General features: G+C 46.2%; 1 protein-coding gene across 3 annotated transcripts; it reads left to right on the top strand.

Moving 5' to 3' along the window:
• The first annotated feature begins 751 nt into the window (after positions 1-751).
• LOC103190032 (SWI/SNF-related matrix-associated actin-dependent regulator of chromatin subfamily B member 1-A) lies at positions 752-20,017 on the top strand. Of its 3 annotated transcripts, none has more exons than XM_007910638.2 (9): positions 752-903; positions 4,535-4,646; positions 5,694-5,802; positions 7,994-8,131; positions 11,802-11,929; positions 17,023-17,189; positions 17,381-17,571; positions 18,442-18,573; positions 19,676-20,017. In XM_007910638.2, exons 1-9 carry the CDS (start codon positions 793-795, stop codon positions 19,713-19,715), a joined length of 1,128 nt encoding a protein of 375 aa, XP_007908829.1. In that variant the 5' UTR covers positions 752-792; the 3' UTR covers positions 19,716-20,017. The 3 variants fall into 3 exon arrangements, with proteins under 3 accessions (XP_007908829.1, XP_007908828.1, XP_042193376.1); XM_007910637.2 differs by having other exon boundaries at positions 5,673-5,802; XM_042337442.1 differs by lacking the exon at positions 752-903 and adding an exon at positions 3,494-3,594 and having other exon boundaries at positions 5,673-5,802.
• Positions 20,018-25,688: the final 5,671 nt, after the last annotated feature.

The raw sequence follows: 25,688 nt of genomic DNA, 5'->3' as shown, positions 1-25,688 counted from the left end.
AGCGCTTTGCGATGCTACCCTGCGTGGAGGGCGCTGTATCAATGCAAGTTGTTGTTGTTGAAGCAAAAGTCGGCATTCACCACAAATTCGAAGAATCAGACAATTAGGACTGATGCCCTTTGTATCTTTCCATCTAAACTCACAAGATCCCCTCTTGAGCAGTGCAGGGTTATAATTCCACACTTGGGGATATCACCATCATGTCCCACTGCTCTCAGGGTTCAAGATGGTGAGTGCAGTACACGAGACCCCACAGGTGAGTCCAGGACCTCATATTTGGAGTTGGAAGTGAGAATAATAATCGTTGCATTTGATCAGGAGGAACGGATTAAGGAGTTGTTCGATGGTGAAAAGTTCAACTTAACGTACTTTTTTTGCTGATGATACAATGATGAAATGTCAAATTCTCAAAGTGATTCACATGTAATTGTTGTGAAGTGCGATGCCATTGCATCTGTTTGCGGATCCAGCAGCCATTTGTGCATCGAGGTGCCTCGTCAATCTATCTGGAGGATTGCTGGCTACAGCACGGGTAGAACCGGGTGAAAACATCAGCAAGTATTTTTATATGTATTGTCTAATTGGAGTGCAAGACGCTGACGGCCCGGGTCAGTGCCGCTTTAAGACGCTGAAGGCCCGGGTCAGTGCCGCTTTAAGACGCTGAAGGCCCGGGTCAGTGCCGCTTTAAGACGCTGACGGCCCGGGTCAGTGCCGCTTTAAGACGCTGACGGCCCGGGTCAGTGCCGCTTTAAGACGCCGCCTCACGCTGCTGACCCGGGTGGGACGCTGCGCATGCGCGCTGGGCTGCCTGGCGGGAAGATGGCGGCGAGTAAAACGTTCGGACAAAAACCAATAAAGTTCCAGTTGGAGGAGGCGGGAGAGTGGTACATGATCGGCTCTGAGGTACCGCGGCCCACACCCCCTCTCTCTCTCTCTCTCTCATTCCCCCTCTCTCTCTCTCTCTCTCTCTCTCTCTCTCATTCCCTCTCTCTCTCTCTCATTCCCCTCCTCTCTCTCTCATTCCCCCTCTCTCTCTCTCTCATTCCCCCTCTCTCTCTCTCTCTCTCTCTCTCTCTCTCATTCCCCCCCTCTCTCTCTCTCTCTCTCTCTCTCTCATTCCCCCTCTCTCTCTCACTCCCTCTCATTCCCCCTCTCTCTCTCTCTCCTCTCTCTCTCTCATTCCCCCTCTCTCTCTCTCTCTCTCTCTCATTCCCCCTCTCTCCTCTCTCATTCCCCTCTCTCTCTCTCTCCTCTCTCTCTCTCTCATTCCCCCTCTCTCTCTCTCTCTCTCTCTCATTCCCCCTCTCTCTCACTCCCTCTCATTCCCCCTCTCTCTCTCTCTCTCTCTCTCATTCCCCCTCTCTCTCTCTCTCCTCTCTCTCATTCCCCCTCTCTCTCTCTCTCTCTCATTCCCCTCTCTCTCTCTCTCTCTCTCTCATTCCCCCTCTCTCACTCCCTCTCATTCCCCCTCTCTCACTCTCTCATTCCCCCTCTCTCTCTCTCTCTCATTCCCCCTCTCTCTCTCTCTCTCTCACTCTCTCTCATTCCCCCTCTCACACACTCTCTCTCATTCCCCCTCTCTCTCACTCCCTCTCATTCCCCCTCTCACACACTCTCTCTCATTCCCCCTCTCTCTCTCTCTCATTCCCCCTCTCTCTCACTCTCTCTCATTCCCCCTCTCTCTCTCTCTCTCTCCTCTCTCACTCTCTCTCATTCCCCCTCTCTCTCTCTCTCTCTCACTCTCTCTTTCCCCCTCTCTCTCACTCTCTCTCATTCCCCCTCTCACACACTCTCTCTCATTCCCCCTCTCTCTCTCTCTCATTCCCCCTCTCTCTCACTCTCTCTCATTCCCCCTCTCTCTCTCTCTCTCTCTCTCACTCTCTCTCATTCCCCCTCTCACACACTCTCTCTCATTCCCCCTCTCTCTCACTCCCTCTCATTCCCCCTCTCTCTCACTCTCTCTCATTCCCCCCTCACACACTCTCTCTCATTCCCCCTCTCTCTCTCTCTCATTCCCCCTCTCACACACACTCTCAGTGACTTTCCCTCCCTCTCCCTCTCTATCACACTCACAGACACTCTCTCTAAATAACTCGTACACCCTCTCTCACTCACACTTTTTCTCTCTCTCTCTTTCAATTACTCTCTCACTTCCCCTCTCTCGTACACTCTTTCTCTCCTCTTGCGCTCTTCCCCATCTCTCAATCACTCTCTCAATTACTCTGTCTGACTCCCGTGCTCTCACACATACCCTCGCACATTCACTCTTTCCCTCTCTTTTTCTCCACCTCTCCCTCATGCTCTCTTTCTCTCTCCTTCTCTGTCAATCACTCTGTGTGTCGCTCTCTCTTCCCCCTCACTCTCTCAATCACTCTCTTCCCTCTCTCTTCCTCTCCCCATCTCTCACTGGCATTCTCAAACACACATTCTGTCTCACGCCTCTCACTCTCTCAGTCACTCCCAAACACATTCTCTCAAATCTCACCTTTCACTGACAAAAACAAACTCTCCTCTCAATCACTTTCTCTCTCTTCCCCCCCTCCCACCCGCTCCCTCGCTCCGAATCGCTCTCTCTCTCCCAATCACTCTCACTCTTTCTCTCAATCGGCCAAGAACTTTGACAGTGGGAGCGGCTTCTGTCTGGTTGCGCGACACACTGCACCAACGGCTGCCATTATTCCCACTCATTTATTATTGTTATCATTATTACTGTGTCCTCACATGAGGGAGGAAGGGGCTGACAGCATAGATTCGCTGTTCGTGTAGCCACGGATTTTTTTGCTTCTGAAGCTGAGATTGTAGATTGTAGCCTGTGGCGGACATAAAAAAAAGTTTTGCTCACAAAATATACAGTCAATTCACTTTACAGTAATTGTGATTTACTTCAATTCACCCAAAGCAACGTGAAGCGCTTTGAGACGTCTCAAGGACGTGATAAGTTGCTGTATCAAATGCAAGGATTATTATTATTATAACATATCCTTTCAGGCACTGCCTCCTCCTTCCCTTCAAAACTGCTGTCATAATAAAAGCAGCTTGCACTGCATATAGCACTGTTCATGCAGGCTTGTGCCTCAGAGCGCTTAACAGTGGCGGCGCCTAACACTGAGCCAGGGAGATTGGGGAGATGACTAGTTGAAGAGGAGGGTCTTCAGTTGTGATCTAAAAGAAGAGAAAGAAGCGGCAAGGTGGAGGGATTGCAGGAGAGAGTTCCAAAGCTTCGGGGCGTAGTGGTTGAAAGCGGGCCACCGATGGTGGAGCAGAGGGGACAAGAGACGAGCAAGAGGCCAGTGACAGCCAAGCAGAGGCAGCAGGTAGTGGAGTGGGGTGAAAGCAGGTCGTAAAGGTGGCAGGGTGTGAAGGGATTGGTAGATGAGTGAGAGAATCTTGAAATTGATCCGCTCAGTGATAGGGAGTCAGTGGAGCCTGGTGAGAGGGTGTGTGATGGTAGTTTAGAGTTTAGTGTGGGTGAGTATGTGGGAGGCGGAGTTCTGAATCAGTTGTAGTGGGAGGGCAGTGGAGCTGGGGAAACTGGTGAGGAAGGCATTAGAATAGTTGAGACGGGAGGTGACAAAGGAGTGGATGAGAGTTTTGGTGGGTGTGAGATATGGTCGGAGGTGGGCAATGTGACGGGGGTGGAGGAAAGTTGTCTTCATTAGGGACCAGATGTGGAGGAGGAAGGATAACTGGTGGGGGTCGAATCTGACGCCTAGATTCCGTACGAATTCGGTAAATCTTAGGGAAAGCCTGCAGCAGTTGAGGTCAGAGCCGCGGAGGGAAGACGTTAACGGAAACGAAGGAGTATGACTTCCATCTTGTTCATGTTCAGCTGCAGGAAGTTTGCGCTCATCCAGGCCTTGATGTCTGACAGACAAGCTGACAGGACATCAGCGGTCTGGGAGTCGCAGCTGTTGAGGAGGAGTAGATTTGTGTGTCATCAGCATACATGTGGAGGTTTACCCTGTGTCTGCAGATGACATCGCCGAGAGGGAGCGTGTAAATTAGTTAAACAAGGAGACCAAGGAAGGAGCCTTGGGGTATGCCGCAGGTGATTGTGCCAGGGCAGGAGGAAAAAATGTTTGTGGAGACGAAGAGATGGCGGTTGGTTAAGTAGGACTCGGCCCAGGCGAGTTACTGTAAGCTATAGATTAGAAACTATATTTTGTAGACACCAATTTGTGCTCAGCAATATTCCAATATAGACATGAAGTGAATGACCAATTTTATTGATTGTTGGTCAGGTCACTGGAGAAATGTCCTTCTCTTTTATGTTGTGGGATCTTCAATATTCAACTGAACAGGCAGAGAGGAACCTCAGTTTAGCATCTCATCCGAGAGATGGCACCTCCAACAATGGAGCACCCAACTAGCACTACACTGGAGCGTCAGCCCAAACCGTGTGAGTTCAAAGCGCTTACCTGGGTCTTGAATCCACAAGCTTTTGACTTAGAGGGGAGAGTGCTACCAACTAAGCCATCTGACAACTCATTGTATTGACATGGCGTTGACCACATCTATCATTACTGTCTTACAGGTTGGAAACTATCTGCGCATGTTCAGGGGCTCTCTGTACAAGAGATATCCATCACTATGTAGACGGCTTGCCACAGTTGAAGAAAGGAAGAAAATCGTAGCATCATCACATGGTGGGTACAAAGACTTGACCTTTAACTGGGAATATTTTTAACTTGAAATTCTTGCTGTTCTATTGAATATACTCAAATCATATAGAGATGGAATCAAATGGTTAGATGTTCATCAGCATTTTGTGTCAGGATATTTCAGACTGCTGTTTGAACCTTTTTTTTGCTTTGGGAAGGAGAGGTGGGAAACAAATTCTGCGCTGAATTAAGCAACCAACTACTTGTTGGTTGACAAAGTAGTCAATGCAAATAAATTCCATCACAATGACTGATATTGTTGGTGATCCAACTAGTTCTGAGTTACTGCAGAATTTTATTGATGGATATAATTATGGGTTTATATTTTTATAATCCCTTTTTTCCCTTTTTCTTGTCAGCGAGCTATGCTCTTGCACAGTCTGTTGTTTTACTTCATTCCTGCACACACCAAGCCTTTATTCTGATGAAGTACTTTCGTTTATAACCCTACTGAGATCTAGTTTGAATTTGTCTTCTGCCTCTGCAAAAATCACCAACCTGTTCAAACAACAATTCAATAGAATTTAGCATTGATAAGAGTTCATGGAGCCTCAGCTAAACAATTCTTGGGTACTGGGAACATATTGCAGATCCTGATCCAAAACAATATGGTAAATTTTAAAAGGAAACTTAACAAAATCAAAGTATTTGAATACGGTGCGTTTGGAGATTGATGTGTGTTCTGTACTTGAGCACTGCCTTATGGGCATTTTTGTCCGTGGGTCGTCAGACATGAGGCACTTAGCAGAAGTTTGAGATACTGCTCTCTCCGAGCAGCTACTTCACAGTGCAATTAAAGTTGCAGATCTGACTTGAGTGGAAACAGTTAGTATTTTGTATTCTCTTGCCAGACGGCACAGTTGTGAATACTACAGGTCAGGAGAAGGGCAAAAGCAGTTGAGCTTTTGAGATCTTCCTAAATTAGTGAAAAATCCCTTAACAATTAGTGCTTCAATCATTTTATTTAAAATTTTTCAAATTTCAAGTATTTGTTTTTTTTTAATTGACCAGATCATGGTTATACCACTTTAGCTACCAGCGTGACACTTCTTAAAGCTGCGGAGGTGGAGGAGATTCTCGAGGGAAATGATGAAAAGTACAAGGCCGTTTCCATCAGCACTGAGCCACCAGCGTACCTCAGGTAATAATAACAACTTGCTCAATATAGCACCTTTCAGGTGGGGAAGTGTCTTGGAGCGCTTAACAGTGACGGAGCTTGATGCCGAGTGGGGAAGAGGATGGAGGTGACTGTAGGCACGTTCGAAGAGGAAGGTGTTCAGGTGCAATATGAAGATGGGGAAAGAGGAAGCAAGGTGGAGGGATTGAATAATATATTTTTAAAAAAAACTGTGTGTAAGCATGCACCACCATTTCATTAGGTTTTCTTTCTCAATGTGTCTTGTTGCCTATTCTATTACAGCATGTTAGCTTTTGTAATCGGGATGTAATTCTGCAGAACCTTCCTTTAGGAGATTAAATGTCTGGGTTACATTTTATGTAGTTTATGGAAGAAGGAGTGAATGCATTGCAATTTCCCACAAACAGCCATGAAGTGAATAACCACTTAGGGGATTGTTGTCTGGGATACTGGGAGAAACTCCCTTCTCTTTTCAAAAGGTACCACAGGATCTTTAACATCCACCTGAACAGGCAGGCGGGTCTTGGATTTAACATCTCATCCGAAGGACAGCATCTCCCAATAATGCATATCAACCCAGTACTGCATTTGGTGTGTCAGCATGATTTCCAAGTTCTGACTTGGACTTGAACCCACAACCTTTGGATTTAAATGCAAGAGTGCTTTCAGCTGAGCCAGGCTTGTCTTTAGTAATTGCAGGCGCCGACACCATCAGCATCCAAGGCTGCACTCTCCACCTCTCAAAGCCAGTCAGGAACCTCGGCGTTTTGTTCGACCCTGAGCTGTCCTTTCTCCCTCACATCCGCACCACAACTGGCACCGCCTTCCATCACCTCCGGAACATCGCCAGACTACGGCACTACCTCACCCCTCACGCTGCTGAAACCCTGGTTCACGCCTTTGTCACCTCAAGGCTGGACTATGGGAACTCTCGCCGGCCTTCCCGCCACCTCCCTCCACAAACTACAGGTCATTCAGAACTCTGCAGCTCGTGTACTGTCCCGCACCAGACACCGCGACCACATCACTCCCACCCTCGCTCGCCTCCACTGGCTCCCCATCCCCAAGAGGATTGATTTCAAGATCCTCATCCTCACCTACAAGGCCATTCACGGCCTTGCTCCCTCCTACCTCTCCAACCTACTATCCCCTACCTACCTGCCCGTACCCTCCGTTCCTCTGGCTCCGGTCTGCTCCACGTCCCCCGCCCCAACCGCCCTACCATCGGTGGTCGGGCCTTCAGTCTCTCAGCCCCGAGGCTCTGGAACTCTATCCCCCAGTGCCTTCGCCGCTTCCTCCCTTTCCTCCTTCAAGGCCGGTCTCAAGACCTTTCTCTTCGACCATGCCTTCAGCTCTCCTCTCGACTCTCTTCCCCCTCCTCGCTCCCTCCCTTCTCTCCTCTCACCCTGACCATTTCCCCCCTCCTCGCTCCCTCCCTTCCCTCCCCTCACCCTGACCATTTCCCCCCTCCTCGCTCCCTCCCTTCCCTCCCCTCACCCTGACCATTTCCCCCCTGCTCGGGTCATGACCCAACTGTTCAGCGCCTTGGGACGTCCTCCTGACGTGAAAGGCGCTTTATAAATGGAATCTTGTTGTTGTTGTTGTTGCAGTGGAAGGTCCTTAGCTCACATTGAAGTAAAGTAGACAGGGAGACACAAGGAAAGTGGTGCTGCTTGACCTGCATCTCAGGTTGCAAACTGGAAAATAGAGCGTAGTATGCCAGAATAGGAAACTAAATTCTCAATACAACCTTACCTTAGTTCAATTAGGTCTCTCAGGAATCTAGCCATTTTACAGACCAAATGCACATTTCTGCAATTACAAAATGAACTTTGGTGACTCCACGAGATCACAAAAATGGTTTGGATGAAGAAACCATTTGGCTTGTTTGATCTCATCCTTCAAGAATATCCTTCCTATCATCCACACTCTTGGTGACTTGTTCCAGTTGTTAATTACTCTCCTGGTAAACAAATACTTCTCAGTCTCTGTTCTGAAATGGATCTTTGAATCCCTCAACCTGTGTCCTCTTGTTCTGCTGTCTAACTGGTGCATCCAAAAGTATGAATGGCAGGTCTGTATTCTGAAATTGTTTTCTTATTCTGAAATCATCCTCTGTTTAAACTGAACAAACACTGAACTGTTGGGCATGTGTTGCAGCCAAACATTTTCCTCACAGATGTTCTTTTCACAGAGAACAAAAAGCTAAGCGGAACAGTCAGTGGGTGCCAACGCTACCAAACAGCTCCCATCATCTAGATGCAGTACCATGTTCCACAACCATCAATAGAAACCGTATGAGCAGAGACAAAAAAAGAACCTTTCCTCTATGGTAAGTGGTTTGGAAATTCACAATGCATTTGGTTATGTGATTAAATTGAGCAGGGCTCTCCATTTATACACCTAATATACTTAGCTTCGTTAAATAATCTTGGAGTGAGGAGGAAAAATGGGCATAAGGATTGTAGGGTAATATTCAAAGTCCTAGCTGAAACGTTATGAGGCTCACTGCAGTTGAACAGGTGGTCACATTTTAATACAAAATGGTGTGCAGATTTGGATATAAATTGAGAATTAACTGATGTCACAGCTTTAAGGATCTTAGTGCAGCCTTTACTAAAAGTGCTGCCTTACTTCAGAAATTGCTCCTCTTTTCGCTATTGTAATTAATCATTTCAAGGCTTTAGAAATGTGGAAATGTGTTGGTCATATTGAACTCGGTGGATTTTGGTGAAGGCAGCTCATTTCTGCAAAGAGAATATTTAATGACAACAAGAAATTGCATTTATATAACGCCTTTCACATTGGGAGAATATCCCAAAGCACTGGACAGTCAAAGGTTTGCACCCGAGCTGCAGGCTGGAGTCAAGAGGGGTGCAGGGCAGGGGGTGGGGGAAGGTCACTAGCGCCTTTCACGTCGGGAGGACGTCCCAAGGCGCTGTACAGTTGGGTCAGTCAGAGACTATGGTCTTGAGGCAAGGCAAGGAGCTCCTGGGTGGCGTTTCAGAGTGTAGGTGCAGAAAGGCTAAAGGCCTGACCTCTGATGGTGGAGTGGGCAGGGTGGGAGACGTAGTGCAGACCAGTGCCCACTGACCAAATGGAGCAGGCAGATTGGTAGAGTTTTAGGTTACAGAGGTTGGGAGAAGCAAGACCGTGGAGGTCTTTAAAAGTGAGGACAAGGATTTTAAGCTCAATCTTCTAGGGGATGGGGAGCCAGTGAAGCCGGGCAAGGATGGGGGTAATTAGCTCATGGAGCGTAGTCTAAAAGATGCTATGCAAAACATGCACACAAAATAGATATATACAGTAATATCCACTTTACAGTACATTCTGTGAAGCGTTTTGAGATGATTCAATGATGTGACAACAACAACTTGCATTTATATAGCACCCTTCACGTGGGTTAGTGTCCCAGGGCACTTGATAAGGCACTATATCAAATGCAAGGATTATTATTGTACAATATTATATCTGATACTGCATGGCAGAAGTGGACTGTAAACATGTTACAATCCCAGCACTAATCCCAACCTTCCACTTCATAACAGAACAATCCCCTGATCTGTATGGATTAAATTTCCAATGAGTTATTTTCTATGAAATTATGGAAATTTCATTTGCTTTTATAACTACTGTATTTTGTTTTACTTTACCTAAAGTTCAAAAATAAGTAAATGGTAGTCCACCTACCTCCAATATGGGAGTACTCCTTCAATTGGACAAGAGGAACGGTATGCGAGGAACGGGAGAAAGTTTGTGGAATTGGGATTAGGATGGATAGCTTCTTGGAGGAGCAGGCAACCACGTGGAAAATAGACCAAATGGCCTCCTATCATGCCATATGGTTTAATGGTCAGTATTTGGAGAGGACGAACAAAAGAAATTTGCAGCTTAGAAAAAGGCATTGTGTCTGTGCTACCTGTGAAAGAGCAATCGATTCAGTCACATTTTTCCTTTTACCCTTGCAAATTATCTGATTATCTAGTTCCCTCTTGAAAGCAAACCTGTCAGGACACATCCCCAAAACTCTATTTAAAAAAAATCCTCCCAATTTGCTTTTTTACTCCTTTTTAACTATCGTAAATTGATGCCCTTCAATCACTTACATAATTGATGAGAATATTTGATCTTCATTTCTACTCTGTCAAATTCCTCATTATTTTAACAACAACAACAACAATAAGATTCCATTTATAGAGCGCCTTTCACGTCGGGAGGACGTCCCAGGGCGCTGTACAGTTGGGTCAGGACCTGAGCAGGGGGGGAAATGGTCAGGGTGAGGGGAGGGAAGGGAGGGGGCGAGGAGGGGGTAGAGAGTCGAGAGGGGAGCTGAAGGCTGAAGGTCAAAGAGAAAGGTCTTGAGACCGGCCTTGAAGGAGGAAAAGGAGGAAGTGGTGAAGGCACTGGGGATGGAGTTCCAGAGCCTCGGGGCTGAGAGGCTGAAGGCCACCGATGGTCGGGCGGTTGGGGCGGGGGATGGGGGGCAGACCGGAGCCGGAGGAACGGAGGGTACGGGCGGGTAGGTAGGGGGATAGTAGGTCGGAGAGGTAGGAGGGAGCGAGGCCGTGAATGGCCTTGTAGGTGAGGATGAGGATCTTGAATTCGATCCTCTGGGGGATGGGGAGCCAGTGGAGGCGAGCGAGGGTGAGGGTGAAGGCGAGGGTGGGAGTGAGGGCGAGGGTGAGGGTGAGGGTGGGAGTGATGTGGTCCCGAAGTCTGGTGCGGGACAGTACACGAGCTGCAGAGTTCTGGATGACCTGCAGTGTGGAGGGAGGTGGCGGGAAGGCCGACGAGGAGAGAGTTCCCATAGTCCAGCCTTGAGGTGATAAAGGTGTGGACCAGAGTTTCAGCCGCGTGAGGGGTGAGGTAGTGCCGTAGTCTGGCGACATTCCGGAGGTGATGGAAGGCGGTGCCAGTTGTGATGCGGATATGAGGGAGAAAGGACAGCTCAGGGTCGAACAGAACCCCGAGGTTCCTGATGGCTTTGAGAGGTGGAGAGTGCGGCCTTGGATGCTGATGCTGTCAGCGCCTGAGGTGCGGAGGCGCTGACGTGAGCCAATCAGGAGGGCCTCAGTTTTTCGCACATTGAGCTGAAGAAAGTTGTCTCTCGTCCAGGACTCGATGTCGGACAGACAGCTGTCAGGACATCGGGGGTCGTGGAGTTGAGGATAGAGGAGGAAAGGTAGAGTTGGGTGTCATCCGCATACATGTGGAAGTTAACCCCATGTCTGTGGATGATGTCACCACAGGGGGAGCACATAGAGGGTGAAGAGGAGGGGACCGAGGACAGAGCCCTGAAGGACACCGCACGAGACAGTGCGGGGGGTGGAGGGAAAGCCGTTCGTGGAAACAAAATGAAGACGGTGGGAGAGGTACGACCTAAACCACTCAAGGACAGGGCCTTGAAGGTTGATGTGGGAGGACAAGCGGTGGAGGAGGATAGAGTGGTCTCTATCCAGTTTTGGTCACCCAATTTTAGGAAGAATGCTGAAGTCGTAGATTGAAGCGCTTTGAGACTTCTCGAAGAGATGATAAGGCATTATATCAAATGCAAAGATTATTATTATTATTAGGATATCCTCTGAGATTATACCAAGATTGAGTGGTTTGACTTCCAGCACTGCGAATCCTTACGGGGAGAGTGTGCATGTACGGCTGGTATGGTTTGGGTACTCTTAAACATGGTGATGAATTTCCATTTGTGTTCAGACAAGCAGCTGCCCACCCCCCAAAAAAAATAAAGACTTCTATCAGGTCTTCTCTCCCCTTCTTCTCCCCACCCACCCCAATCTTCTCTGTTCTCGGGAAAATGGGCCCAGTTTGATTTAAATTCAATACGTCTTGTACTGTCTGAAATCCTGTTATTTTTAATTCATACTGAGCTCTGAATGAAATCTTTCACTTGTGTATGATAACATGCTGAGATGAAACAAATACAAGAATGGATTATAGACAGCATCTCATTTTTTTAAAGAAATTACTATTATTTTTCTGCCTTTTAGCTTTGATGACCATGACCCAGCTGTGATCCATGAGAATGCCTCACAGCCTGAAGTGCTGGTTCCTATTCGACTCGACATGGAAATAGATGGCCAGAAATTGAGAGATGCCTTTACATGGAACATGAATGGTAAGCAAGTCATCAACATTTACACATCTCAGTTTTGTGAACACTTAATAAGTCGTTGCAATTGCTTTGCTGTTCCTCTGCTGACACTGGACATGCTTCTTGCTACAGATTATGTCTCATGTTCCTACCCCCACATTCGGTCCATGAGCAGGGATGCTTTTCTCTAGGTCGGCCACATCGCTCATCTCCAATTCTATCTCACCCTAAAAGGCACTGAAACCCTCCTCCACACTGTTGTCACCTCCTGCTTCGATTTCTCAAACCCACTCTCCTTGGTCTTCTCAATTCCACCATCCACAAAGTTCAATTCCTGCAAAACTCAACTACTCATGTCCTCTCTCGCACCAGGCTCTGTGACCCTTCATCCCAATCCCTGCCTTTCTCCACTGGCTCCCAATCACCCAGAGGATAGAGTTCAAAATCCTCGTTGTTGCCTTCAAAGCCCTTCATGGCCTTGCTCCTCCCTATCTCTGTGACCTGCTAACCCCATAACCTGTCGCTCTCCCCTCTCAGCAGGCTCTGGCCTGCTCCACGTCCCCCACCCGGCTAACCACACTATCGATGTTCGGACCTTCAGTCTCCACCCTTTGGAACTCCATTCTATAGTCCCTTTGCCTTGCTCCTTCCCTTGCTTCCTTCAAGGCCTGTCTCAAGACCCTCCTATTCGACCGTGCCTTTGGTCACCCTCCTATCCCTACCCTTCAAGCTCTCCTTCCCTCCAGCTCGAGTCCAAATCCCTGACTGTCCAGCGCCTTGGGAGATCCTCCTGATGTGAAAGGCACTGTACATTTGTAGGCACTACATAAATATAATTTGTTGTTGTTTACTAAAATCCAAGTGACATCAGTGAAAATGGACTGTTTCCTGTCTTGACTGTTGGATGATTTGGAAGCCAAACATGTTACAGTAAAGCTCACAACAGTCGTATCAGTTGGGACCATAGCATTTAATATGACAAAGTATGAGTTATGGCAAACATGCATAAGTCGGATTATATGTGACTTATAATAATAATAATCCTTGCATTTGATATAGTGCCTTATCATTGTCTTCAAGAGCTTCATAGAATATGCTGTAAAGTGTAGTGACTGTATATTTGTGGGCAGAATGCGACGGCCAGTTGTGCACAGCATGTCCCACAAACAGTCGTGGATTGAGTGACCAAATTATTATTGTTTTTTTTTCCTTGAGGGATTATTATTAGGCTCTGTGTGGAGTAAGGAAACTTGCCCAAGGTTTCCCTGCCGGGAATTGAACCCAGGATTTCTCACTTGCAAGGCGAGTGCTCTAACCACTGAGCTACAGGACTCCACAACAAAGTTGCATATAAGTCAAATTTTATTTGATTAACGCATAACAAATATTCAAGCACTGTACTGGCTACTACTATACTGGCTCGCTCTCTCTCTCTCTCTCTCTCTCTCTCTCAGGCCCCTCTCCCTCATGCGCTTGCGTTCTCTCACTCTCTTTCCCTCTATCTCAATCATTCTTCCCTCTCTCCTCTCTCTTCCCCTCTCTGTTTCTCTCTTCGTTTCTCTTGTTCCCCCCTCTGTCAATCACTCTCCCCTCTCTCCTTTGTTTTTCTCATACTCCCATGTGCACCCTGTCCACACACTCTTTCTCCTCCTCTCTCACACACACTCTCAATTACTTATTCCCTCTCTCTCACACTCTCTCTCTCTCTTCCCTCACATTCTCTTGCTCTCCCCTCTCTCCCTAAATCGCTTTCTCTCCCCCTTGCTTTCTCAATCAACCACGTGGCTCATTATCTGGCAGCGACAGAAGCCGGCGGTTGGGAAGGAGCCTCTCTTGCCTTCTCCTCAGCTCCAGAGGGACTTCCTGACGCAATGCAGCAACAGCCGGGATTTCCACTCCCTGCAGCTCAATGCTCTGCAGCATGTCAGGAGTTCTTTCGAGCTGAGGGGAATCCATCCTCCCCACCTGCCCCCGCTCACCATGTGTTTAAGTGCTGCTCTTTCCCCCCACCCCCGGCTGCCATGCACAGTGACATAGATGTTACGCCCCCTTGGCGGATGTTGAGGTACGTATTTTGTGCTGTTCCGGTAAGGCAGAGAAACAAATTTATCTCTGCTCTGTTAAGAAATTTACCGTAACTTATCTAATGCACTTTATTTTATTCCTTAAACGAACCATCAACATCTTAAAATCCATTGTGGGCCAATCTGCTGTCTCCTAACCCGTTTGGTTAATTTATTTCTAACACATTGACGTGTTTTCCTCTAATGATGTATAAGGGCATCTGATGACAGATCATACCTAAATCATTAACTTCTTTCTCTTTTGGATGTTGATTAACTAGCTATTGTGATTTCAGATTATTCTTGTTGGGGGGGGCGGGGGAAGTAAAATGGGTCTCTTCCACCGGGACCTTGGGACATCCGCCCCGATGTGAACTACACTGTACAAATCTCATTTGTATTGTACTTCCACATCACCCAGGATTAAATCTTGTACAGATTTAACATTTCCATTCTTGGTAATCTAGTTCTAGAGCCAGGCAGGTCTGCAGTACTCCAGGGCTCAATGGCAGGACTTGGAAGGGCTTCATCCCACTAAGATCCTGTTAATCCTGCTATCCAAAACCCTAACATGTAGAGTGATCCTAGATGGGCAAGCAACCAGAAACTTGCCACGCTTTGCTTTCAATGTATTTTAGTTGAGTGAACTCCAGCAGTACATCAACAAACATGCTAGAGTCCCCTGGCCTTGGCTTTTGACAACCATATTCTCTGGATTTAAGTAAACAGGATGCTCAGGGAGAGAATACGCATTCCATTCCAGACACAAGGAAATGTCTGTCTGTAAGTCGGATAATTATGTATAACTCTTTCTGTTTTAACAACGACAACATCAACTTGTATTTATATAGTCGCTTCGAGCGGGTAGTGTTTCAGAGCACTTAACAGCGGTATGGTTTGATGCTGAGCTGGAAAGAGAGGAGAGGTGACTGAAGGCATGGTTCGTAGAGGTTAAGTGTGATTTAAGTGCTGAAGGGCACTACATAAATGCAAGTTCTTTTTGTGATTTGAAGATGGACAAAGAGGGGGCACAGATTGAGAGATTGAGGCAAGGCATTCCAGAGATTCAGGGCATAGTGGAGCGGAGGGGACGAGGTACATGCAGAAGATCCGAACCAGCTGAACGAGGCACTTGAGGAGTGGGGTGTGAGCAGATCGGAGAGGTAGGGAGGTAGTAAGGCTGAAGAGATTTTAAAGTGCTAAGGAGGATCTTGAAATCGATCCATTCTGCAACAGGGAACCAATGGAGCCAGGAATGGATGGGGAAGTGGGCAGTAGAGTTTTGAATCATTGGGATCTTGAAGAGACTGGTGAGGAGTGCATTGGAAAAATCGAGACAGGAGGTGACAAAACCGTGATTGAAAGTTTCAGCAGCTTTTGAGGTTTGTAGGCAGGTAATGTGGTGGAGGAAGGCAGTCCTGGTCAGAGACCAGATGTGGGGTCGGAAGGATAACTCGGGATCAAACCTGACGTCAAAATTGTATAAAAGTTTGAGTCTGAGGGATAGGCTGGGAAGGTTAAGGAGTTCAGAGCTGCAGGTGAGAAGCCATTGATGAAAGCCAAGGAGGATGGCTTCCGTCTTGTCCGTGTTCAGCTGCAGAAAGTTGGCGTTCATCCAGGCTTCAATATCAGACATGCAGGGAGTCAGAACATCAGTAGGACTTGAATCCCAACTAGAAGAGGAGAAATTGATTTGAGCGTCATCATGCCTGACACATGTGGAAACCTATCGCTGTGCTTAAGGGTATCCAAACCCAACTGAGAGTTCCATTCATCTCACCTACACATGGAAATTCCCTGAGATGCTTTTTGGAATGGAATGTTTGAATGGAATCTCTTTTCTTTTTCTTTCTTTTGCCACACAACACACAAAACTCTCAATAATTTATTTCTGTCTGTTATGTTCATCTGCTTTGCTATCAGTGTTTCATTTCTCACTTTCTGTCAGTCTCTGTATGTCACTGTCTGTCTTTCTTATTCTCTCACTCTCTATATTTGATTTCCTTTCTCCCTCGCCAATGTCCTTTGCTCAGTTTCTCTATGAATGTACATCTATCTCACTCTCTGTATCTCTCTCTCTCTCTCTCTCTCTCTCCCCCCCTCTGTTTTTGCCACTAACTCTTTTTAAGATCCCCTTTTTACTCTCTATATATAATCACCATCAACACCCTCACTAATCCCCTCTCCGTGGCTGCTGCCTGTCCGCTCTGCCAGCTGCCATTGTCAATCCCTTGATGTCAGGCTGCTATGTTGCTGAGGTAGACGAGGAGAGAGGTGAGTCAGTGACTGGCTCGGGGAAAGGTTGTTGTGCAACACTGGCGGTCTTGGCTGAGTTCCCTGGCATTTTTTCCGAGGCATGATTTAGCACGTCAGGATCCCGAGATTTGGGGTATTAAATCACAGGATTCAGACAACTCACTGGGAGTGTAATTCCTTGTTGGGGTAACTGCTGGAGTCTAAGCGTCTAAAACGGCATAGAGTGCACACAGTCTGGCGACCTTTCCTGCTGCTAAGATCATCCTCCCTGTTAGGGCTTTGGCTGCAGGGTTAACAGGAGCTGAGTGGGATGACTCCCTGACCTCAGTAACTGGTCTGCCCCTCCCAAGTTCTGCCGATAATCCAGGCTGGGCTGTGCTGGAATACAGCAGTGCCTTGGAATACTGTAGACATGTCTGGCTTAGGAACTGGACTACCAAGACCACCACAGGGATCTCAGTAGTCCAGCTCAATTCTGACATTGACTCCATGTCTGCAAGTACTCTTAAGCATGGCAATGAGTTTCTGTGTTTGGCTTATCAAAAACTAATTTCAAATTCTATCCTCATTTACACTGTTGCTAAGATTGTTTATGGAATTTTGGAATATGATACCAAGAAAAACACTTCTCCTATTCCTGTGTCCCATTATTGGGAAGAGCTTTAATGGGCAAAAAAATGTTTCAATCTTGGCTTTTATGTTGTCATTGATACCAGGCCTTTAATCCCATTGTTACACTGTTCCTACAATAACTGGAATTTGTAAGCAACACTTTTCCTATTTACCATTGGTTTGCAGAAAAGTTAATGACCCCGGAGATGTTTGCAGAGATTTTGTGCGATGACCTGGATTTGAATCCCTTAACCTTTGTCCCTGCCATTGCCTCGGCGATTCGCCAACAGATAGACTCCTACCCTATGGACAGTATTCTAGAGGATCAGTCTGATCAGAGAGTTATCATTAAGGTGAGTACCTCAAAATCCTGTATAAAGGGAAAAGCATCATTGTAATAATGCAAATCTATAATATAAAAGACAATCTCTGTGTTCAACACTTACTTAAAAATTCTGCTGCTAAATAATCCCATCCTATAGTGGTATGTTTTTGGCAGTTTTAAATCGATGTAATAAGATGAAAATGCTTTAACTTTGTGCAGCTAAATATCCACGTTGGTAACATCTCCCTGGTTGACCAGTTTGAGTGGGACATGTCTGAGAAAGAGAATTCCCCAGAGAAGTTTGCCCTGAAGCTGTGCTCTGAGTTGGGTCTCGGAGGAGAGTTTGTCACCACAATTGCTTACAGCATCAGGGGGCAACTGAGCTGGCATCAGAGGACGTACGCATTCAGGTAAACGTGCCCTTAAACAGAAAGGGCTGCTTTTGAGTTATCTGGAATATTATTTTGAAATACTCTGCCAATCCCTACCCCCACAGGTTCTGATTTCCCTCATATATGAGTCAATGGCGTTAAGTTTCCCATCACCCCTCTACTACCTCAGCTGAGATAGCAAACTCACCTTCCTGGTCTGTGCGGTTTAATTTACCAACTGAACCAATCCTAGAAGATCCTGTCTCAACTGATCACCTCAGGGGTGACCTCCAATGGGAGATTCTGCTCAATTGGAACAGTAGTCATGAGCTGAGATATCCTTGCAGTTCTCCAAACTGATTTGCATATTGATGTTTTGTTCAAAAATTATTTTACCTTTTAAGTGGATATAACTGTGGAAGTGACCAAGTACTGGTGAAATTGTTTATCCGCCCCACCATTGGCAGTCAGGCCTTCAGCTTTTCTGCCCCCATCCTCTGGAACTCCATCCCTGAATCCCTCTGCATCGCCCCTCCTTAGCCTCCTTCAAGGCCCATCTCAAGACTGTGCTTTCGGCCACACTCGCACCCCCATCCACCTACCCTCCACCCTTCTTGATTCCAACCTCCAGTTTGAGTGCAAACCCTTAACTGTCCAGTTTCTTGGGACATCCTTCTGACGTGAAAGGCACTATATAAATGTAATTTGCTGTTCTATAGTTAGACTGTTATAACCAAAATTATCGAAGAAACGTTTAGTAGAAATAATTGCTAAATTCAGATGAGTTGGAAGAGTGAAACACTTCTGCTCTATAAAATGTGTATTGATCACTGAGAAATGTTTCTAGTGCAAATAGGTGCACTTTACTGTGAGAAATTTCTATAATGTTTTATTTTCCTTCAATCACAGTGAGAACCCACTGCCTACAGTGGAAATTGCAATTCGCAACACAGGAGATGCTGATCAGTGGTGTCCCCTTCTGGAGACACTAACCGATGCCGAGATGGAGAAGAAGATTCGGGATCAGGATAGGAATACCAGGTATATACCCTCAATTTTAAAATGCACCCATTTGTTCAAAGAATTGCTGATTTGGCATACTTTTTAAAATTCTTCCTAGTTAATGGGACCCTCAGCAAAATCAGACTTGTTCCAAAATGCAAAACAAATTCCATATGATTTGTATTTATACAGTGGCTTTCACACCAGGAAGACATCTCAAAAATACTTAACTATAATCTCAAAATGAAAATTTAAAACCTATCTTTAATTGCAAATTAGAATCAAGCCGGTGTGGCAGGGAAGGGCATTGCTCACTGTTTCACTGCTTGTGAGTTTGTTTGTGTAGTTGCTGTGAGGTTACAGGATTTGGCTTTGGGTTGATGGTGAATAGTGGTGAAACACCTTCAGTTGAATCTTTTTTTAAAGTTGTTTTTGAGGTGCCAACTGTGCAACCAAATTCTTGAAGTTGATCTTTTTTTAAATGAAAAATATTTTAGTGCCAGTAATGCTGTTGTCTCAGGTCAAATCTAAATGGGGAACCATAGAAATTTACAGCACAGAAAAAGGCCATTCTTCAAAGCATTCATTGCAGTAATGATTTCTGTCCCATTTACCTGCCCTTTCCAGAGTATGGGATGTCCTCCCGATGCTATACAAATGTAATTGTGTATTGTATGGACCCCTGGAGCTAAGTCATGAAGTTCTAGTTCCCTCTTGACAACCAAGATGGATTCTGCCTCAACCAATGCTCCTGCCAGGATATCCCAACAATAACATTTCTCCTGACCTCCCCAGACTCAACAAACGGGAAATAATTTCTCCCTATTGATTCTGAAAAAAAGTAAATGTAGCTAATTATTCAGAGTATTGAGTGATGGGGTGATTTTTGCTGTGGACCTTTCCCTTGGTGTGTAATGTAAAACTACTGTTTTATGCTAACAGTATTCAATAAGATTTCTGCTTTTAAATATGGCGTTCTTCCCCCTGTTCCTCTATCTGAGAAAGGTTTAGGTTGGGTTTGTGCTTAGCCCCTGCACCATCTCATGACCCCAAGATATCCTACAACTCTCACTGTAAATGCCTTTAAGTGTCTTAATATGTACAAGTAGAGAAGGTGAACTCTTTCAAATTTGTTTTACAGGCGTATGAGACGTCTCGCAAACACTGCACCAGCCTGGTAACTGGCTGCAGCTTATCCTGATCCTGACCCAGGAAAGGAGCAAATCCTCCAGCAACTTACAACTGATAGTCCTGAGAGACGGACAAACAGACATTCCCTGTAACGGCAGTCCACGCTGCTGTGTCACAGACCCCCAACACTGTGTATATAAACACTGATGCAGTCATGTCATTTGCCTCAGAAGACTTCCTCCTAGTATCCAGTCCCCACAGACAGTGTACAGGATTTTTGCCTTAAAACTTTTTTGTATAGGTGCCATTGCACTTCTAGAACAGTTCTTTAAAATAAAGTTCCTAATTTTAATTATAGTGGTTTTATTTTCTAATCTATAATCTGATGTAATCTACTGTGAGCTGTTTGTTGGTTGGGGAACATATTCATATACAGGTAAACCCCAATAGCCGGACTAATGGAGGAGGGGTATTGGGGGTGGGGGAGAGATCCGCTCTGGCCGGTATTGGCATTTATAGGCATTTTTCCGCGTTTCCAGTGTTGTTTTTTAACACGTGAGTATGCTATCTTCTACTTGCGGGATTCAAACAATCTGAGTCAAAGTCAATATCCCTGGCCACTGCGAAAGGTAGTAAGGTGCTGAGGCAGGAAAAGCTCATGGACTATTCAGAGTTGTGCTGGTGTGAATCTACACCCTAGGTTCAAATTCCGGATAGCCAGAGTCCAGTAAACTGGGGGTTACATAGAAATCTACAGTGAAAAGTGGCCCATCAATAATCAATTTGTGGGACACTGCTGTACGCAATTGGCTACCACGTTTCGGCCACAAAATACACAGTCAATTCACTTTACAGTATATCCTGTGAAGCGCTTTTGAGATGTCTCAAAGATGTGATAAGGTGCTATATCAAATGCAAGGATTATTATCACAGCATGGAGATCACTTCAATCCCACCACTACTCTGCCTTATCCCCTTACCCCTTCAAGCCCCTCTTTCATATGACTCAATTTCCTGGTTATTACCAACTCTTGAAAGCTATAATGGTCCGCCCTCAGCAGGCCATTCCACATCACAACTCTCTGGGTGGAAATATGCCTCTTCAGTTCTCTTCTGGCTATCTTATAGTTATGGTCCCCGGTTACTGACTCCCCTATATTGGAAATGACATCTCTCTATCTACATATCAATCAGGTCCCCCCTCAACCTTCTCTGCTCCAATGAAAAAAGGCACAGTCTCTCCATCTCTCAAGGGAGAGCGTGACAAAAAAGAATACAAAGAGGTCAGGAAATTAGTCAAAAAAAACAAGAAGACAGAGGAATTATGAAATTAAATTATCAAGGAATATAAAAAGAAATAGTAAAATATTCTACAGACATAAATAAAACAAAATAGGAATTTGGCCACTATGGGATGGACAAGATAAACCCACAGGCCATAACAGTGAAATGGCAGAAATATTGAACAATGACTTTGCCTCAGTATTCATCAGGGAGATGGATCAGGTGGACATGACAGTGGAAGAAATCGAAAATAATATAAATACGTTTAAGATACCTTTGTATCTTGGGAGATATAATCAAAAAACTAACGAAACTCAGAGGATAAAACCCCTGATCCAGATGGATTGTATCGTGTGTATTAAAAGAATTGAGGGAAGAGATAGCAGAGGCACTATCACACATATATAATCACTCATTAGAAAAGGGACTAGTGCCAGAGGACTGGAGGATAGCTAATGTTATACCTATATTGGTTAGGCTTCACCAGGAATATTACTAGCTCGAGCCACAAAAGGTTCTCAATAAGGTACCACATAAGCTCAGACCGGGGAAACATAGCAGAATGGATAGCAAGCTGGGGACAAAATAGAAAACAGAGAGTAGGGTAAAGGGCAGCTACTCAGACTGGCAGGGGGTGGGCAATGGTGTTCCACAAGGATCGGTATTGGGAACCCACTGTTGTTCACAATATACATTAATGATTTGGTCTCTGGGATCAGTTGGACAATTTCAAAATTTGCGGATGATACCAAATTGGGGGAATAGTTAATACAGAGGAGGACGTCAACAAATTACAGCAAGACATTAATAAACTTGCTGAGTGGGCATTTGAGTCCTGTAGCTCAGTGGTTAGAGCACTCGCTTTGCAAGCGAGAGACCTGAGTTCAATTCCAGGCGAAACCTTGGGCAAGTTTCCTTACTCCACACAGAGCCTAATAATAATCCCTCCAAAAAAAAAACCCCAAACGATAATAAATTGGTCATTTTCAATCCACGACTGTTTGTGGGACATTGCTGTGCGCAATTGGCTGCCGCGTTCGCCCACAAATATACAGTCAATTCACTTTACAGTGTGTTCTGTGAAGCGCTTTGGGACGTCCTCCCGACGTGAAAAGCGCTATATCAAATGCAAGGATTATTATTATTATAAATGGCAAATGCATTTCAATGTAGAAGAGTGTGAGGTGGTACATTTTGGTAGAAGGAATAAGGAGGTCACATACATCCTGGAAAATAAAAACCTAAATGGGGTAGAGGAGCAAAGGGATCCAGGGGTACGCATACACAATTCACTAAAAGTACCAACGCAGGTTAATAAGGCCATAAAAAAGGCAAACCAGGCATTGGGTTCATTTCTAGAGGGATAGAAATGAAAAGCAGGGAAGTTCTGGTGAACTTCTATAGAACCTTGGTTAGACCACACTTAGATACTGTGTGCAGTTCTGGTCCACATGTAGAGACCCTGGAGAGGGTGCAAAGGAGATTCTCAAAGATGATCCCAGAACTGAGAGGTTATACCTATCAGGAAGGACTGAACATACTTTTTCTCTTGAAAACAGGAGGGTAAGGGTTGACCTGATAGAGGTCTTTAAAATGAGGAAAGGTTTGGATTGGGTAGACATAGGGAAGATGTTTTCACTTGTGTGAGACCAAAACCAGAGGCCATCAATATAAAATAGTCCTAAATAGATCAAATAGGGAAGTTAGAAGACATTTCTTCACACAGAGAGCAGTGGGAATGTGGAAGATGCTACTGCAAGGAGTAGTTGAGGCAAATAGCAAAGATGTATTTAAGGGAAGCTGGAGAGGTACACGAGGGAGAAAGGAATAGAAGGTTTTGCTCGAGGCTTAGTTGAGGAAGGGCAGGAGGAGGCTCATGTGGAGCATAAACACCGGCGTAGACCAGTTGGGCTGAGTAGCCTGTTTCTGTGTTGTATATTCTAATGTATTCTTCTCATAATGGTAGCCCTTCATCCCCAGAATAGTTCTCGTTCCTGAAGTGAGGTGGCTAGAGCTAGTAATATTCCTGGTGAAGCCTAACCAATGATTTATGCAAACTTAGCATAATTTCTTTACTGTTGTACTATATGCCCTATGTATAAAACTCAGCATATTATTAGCCTCCTTTATAGCCTTTGTCACTTGCAATGCCACTTTCAATGATCTGCGTACAGTAAAACCTGCATAAGTATGATCTGCATAAATCATATAATTGCTTAAGTCATACATTTGCCCAAGACCCGTTGAATTTACTATTAAATATATTTAAATGTATCTGCTCAAGTCGTATTAACAACTTGTAACGTTGATACCACATTTGCCATTGCCGAATTTACCAGGGGCCGGGTCAAAACTTTGTTTCCCGCACCTTCCTCAAACAGACACCGAACATACACACCCCAACACTCCCCGTGCCTTCCCTCCTGGGGCACAACATCAACGTCATCGCATACAGTAGCCGGGGACGGGGTTCGGGGGACAACGACTGAGGAGAGAGTGTCACCTGATCACGCGGTGAGTGAGCGGGTGAGGAATGTCAGATCACATTGAGAGCAATGGGGACCCTTCACCACATGCACAGTTACCAGCCTTGAAACAGCAAACACAGGAACCCAAGTCCTGACCCCTCAGTGCAGTTACCAACTGTAATGCCAGGACCACATGTGCAGCACAGAACAGTCAACAGGTACAGAGGACAAGGTTTTGACCAGCCATCATGTTATCAGGCAATGCAGATAAGATACCCCAATTAAACACAGAATAGTGACAAGGACCTATTCAGGAGAAGTACCAGATTCTCCAATTTTGTGAGCCAAATCCTAAAATGAAAAGCCTCTGTCTTCAAGTTTCAATTGAATGATTATTTAGTTAATTTCGAACATTGTATTCCAAGTTGAAATTAGTTGTGGAGTCCTGTAGCGTATTGGGTTAGAGCACTTGCCTCACAAGCAAGAGACCTGAGTTTGATTCCTGGGCAGGGCAAAATGTTAGGCAAGTTTTCTTACTCCACACACCTCTGTTTACCCAACAGCAAGTGCTCCGGGACGCTGTCCAGCATGAAGGGTGCTATATAAATGTAAGTCATTGCTGTAAGAAGGAACCCAGTTGTTAGTTAATTAGCGGATCACTTCTCAATTCAGTTTAGATTATATTCTGTGAAGCACTTTGAGATAAAAACATTAAAAGGTGTCAAATGCAAGGATTATTATTATCACCTCAAGAACAAGAAAATGTATCATCCTTCATAGAATATATTGTAAAGTGAATCGACTGTATTATCTGTGGGCGAAACGCAGCAGCCAATTGTGCACAACAGTGTCCCACAAAGAGTCGTGGATTGAGTGACAAAATTATTTATGAAGGGATTATTATCCCCGAAAGTGATCCATCAATCAACTAACAACCGGGTTCCTATTTACTGCTGGTAAACAGAGGCGTGTGGCAACAGGAAACTTACCTAAGGTTTTGCTGTGCCCGGGAATTGAAACTCTTCCTTGAGAGGCGAGTGCTCTAACCACTACGCTACAGGACTCCACATAATCCTGCCTCAGGGCTCAGGATGTGTGTATTGTAAGGGACTTTGTAGACTACTTCCTACAATGTGCCAGTGGAGGGGGATGTGCCCACATGGACCTGCCCCACCAACCTGCCCTCACTAGCCTGCCCCACCAGCCTGCCCCACCAGCCTGCTCCACCAACCTGCCCCACCAACCTGCCCCACCAGCCTGTCCTCACTAGCCTGCCCCACCAACCTGCCCCACCAGCCTGCCCCACCAACCTGCCCCACCAGCCTGCTCCACTAATCTATCCCACCAACCTGCCTCACCAACCTGCCCCACCAGCCTGCATCACCAAGCTGCCCCACCAACCTGCCGCCACTAGCCTGCTCCACCAACCTGCCTCACCAACCTGCCCCACCAACCTATCCCCACCAGCCTGCCCCACCAACCTGTCCCCACTAGCCTGCCACACTAGCCTGCCCCACCAGCCTGCTCCACCAACCTGCCCTACCAGCCTGCTCCACCAACCTGCACCACCAGCCTTCTCCACCAGACTGCTCCACCAACCTGCCCTCACCAACATGCTCCAACAGCCCCCACTAGCCTGCTCCACCAATCTACCCCACCAATTTACCCCACCAGCCTGCCTTACCAAGCTGTCCCCATTAGCCTGCCCCACCAGTTTGCCCCACCAACCTGCCCCACCAGCCTGCCCCACCAGCCTGCTCCACTAATCTATCCCACCAGCCTGCTCCACCAACCTGCCCCACCAACCTGCCCCACCAGCCTGCCCCACCAACCTGCCCCACCAGCCTGCTCCACCAACCTGCCCCACCAGCCTTCTCCACCAGACTGCCCCACCAATCTACCCCACCAGCCTGCCCCACCAGCCTGCCCCACCAATCTGCCCGCACCAGCTTGCCTCACCCTCCTGCCCCACCAGTGAGGGTCACAGCACAGCCCAGAAAGCGAGTATTTGGTTAATCCGCAGCAATCAATGCCCTTCACTCTGCCAACCCCATCCATTTACACACAACAGTTCAGCTGTCAATCAATTGTGATAGTCCCTCCCTTGTTCTGCCCTCTTCCTTTGCCCCCTTCTCTGATTGACAGCCCAACTCCAGCCACTTGTGAATTGTCCGCTGTCAATTGCAATTTGTCTCCTCCCATTGATATCCTGGACGGAAGCCCTTGTGGCTGAAGGTTTGACACACAGAAGCCAGACTGAGTACATTCAGC

This window comes from Callorhinchus milii, unplaced genomic scaffold (genome assembly GCF_018977255.1).
Source record: "Callorhinchus milii isolate IMCB2004 unplaced genomic scaffold, IMCB_Cmil_1.0 Scaffold8, whole genome shotgun sequence".
Taxonomy (NCBI): Eukaryota; Metazoa; Chordata; class Chondrichthyes; order Chimaeriformes; family Callorhinchidae; genus Callorhinchus; species Callorhinchus milii.
The sequence above is the reverse complement of the archived record's forward strand: the minus strand, read 5'-3'. Positions and strand labels throughout refer to the sequence as shown.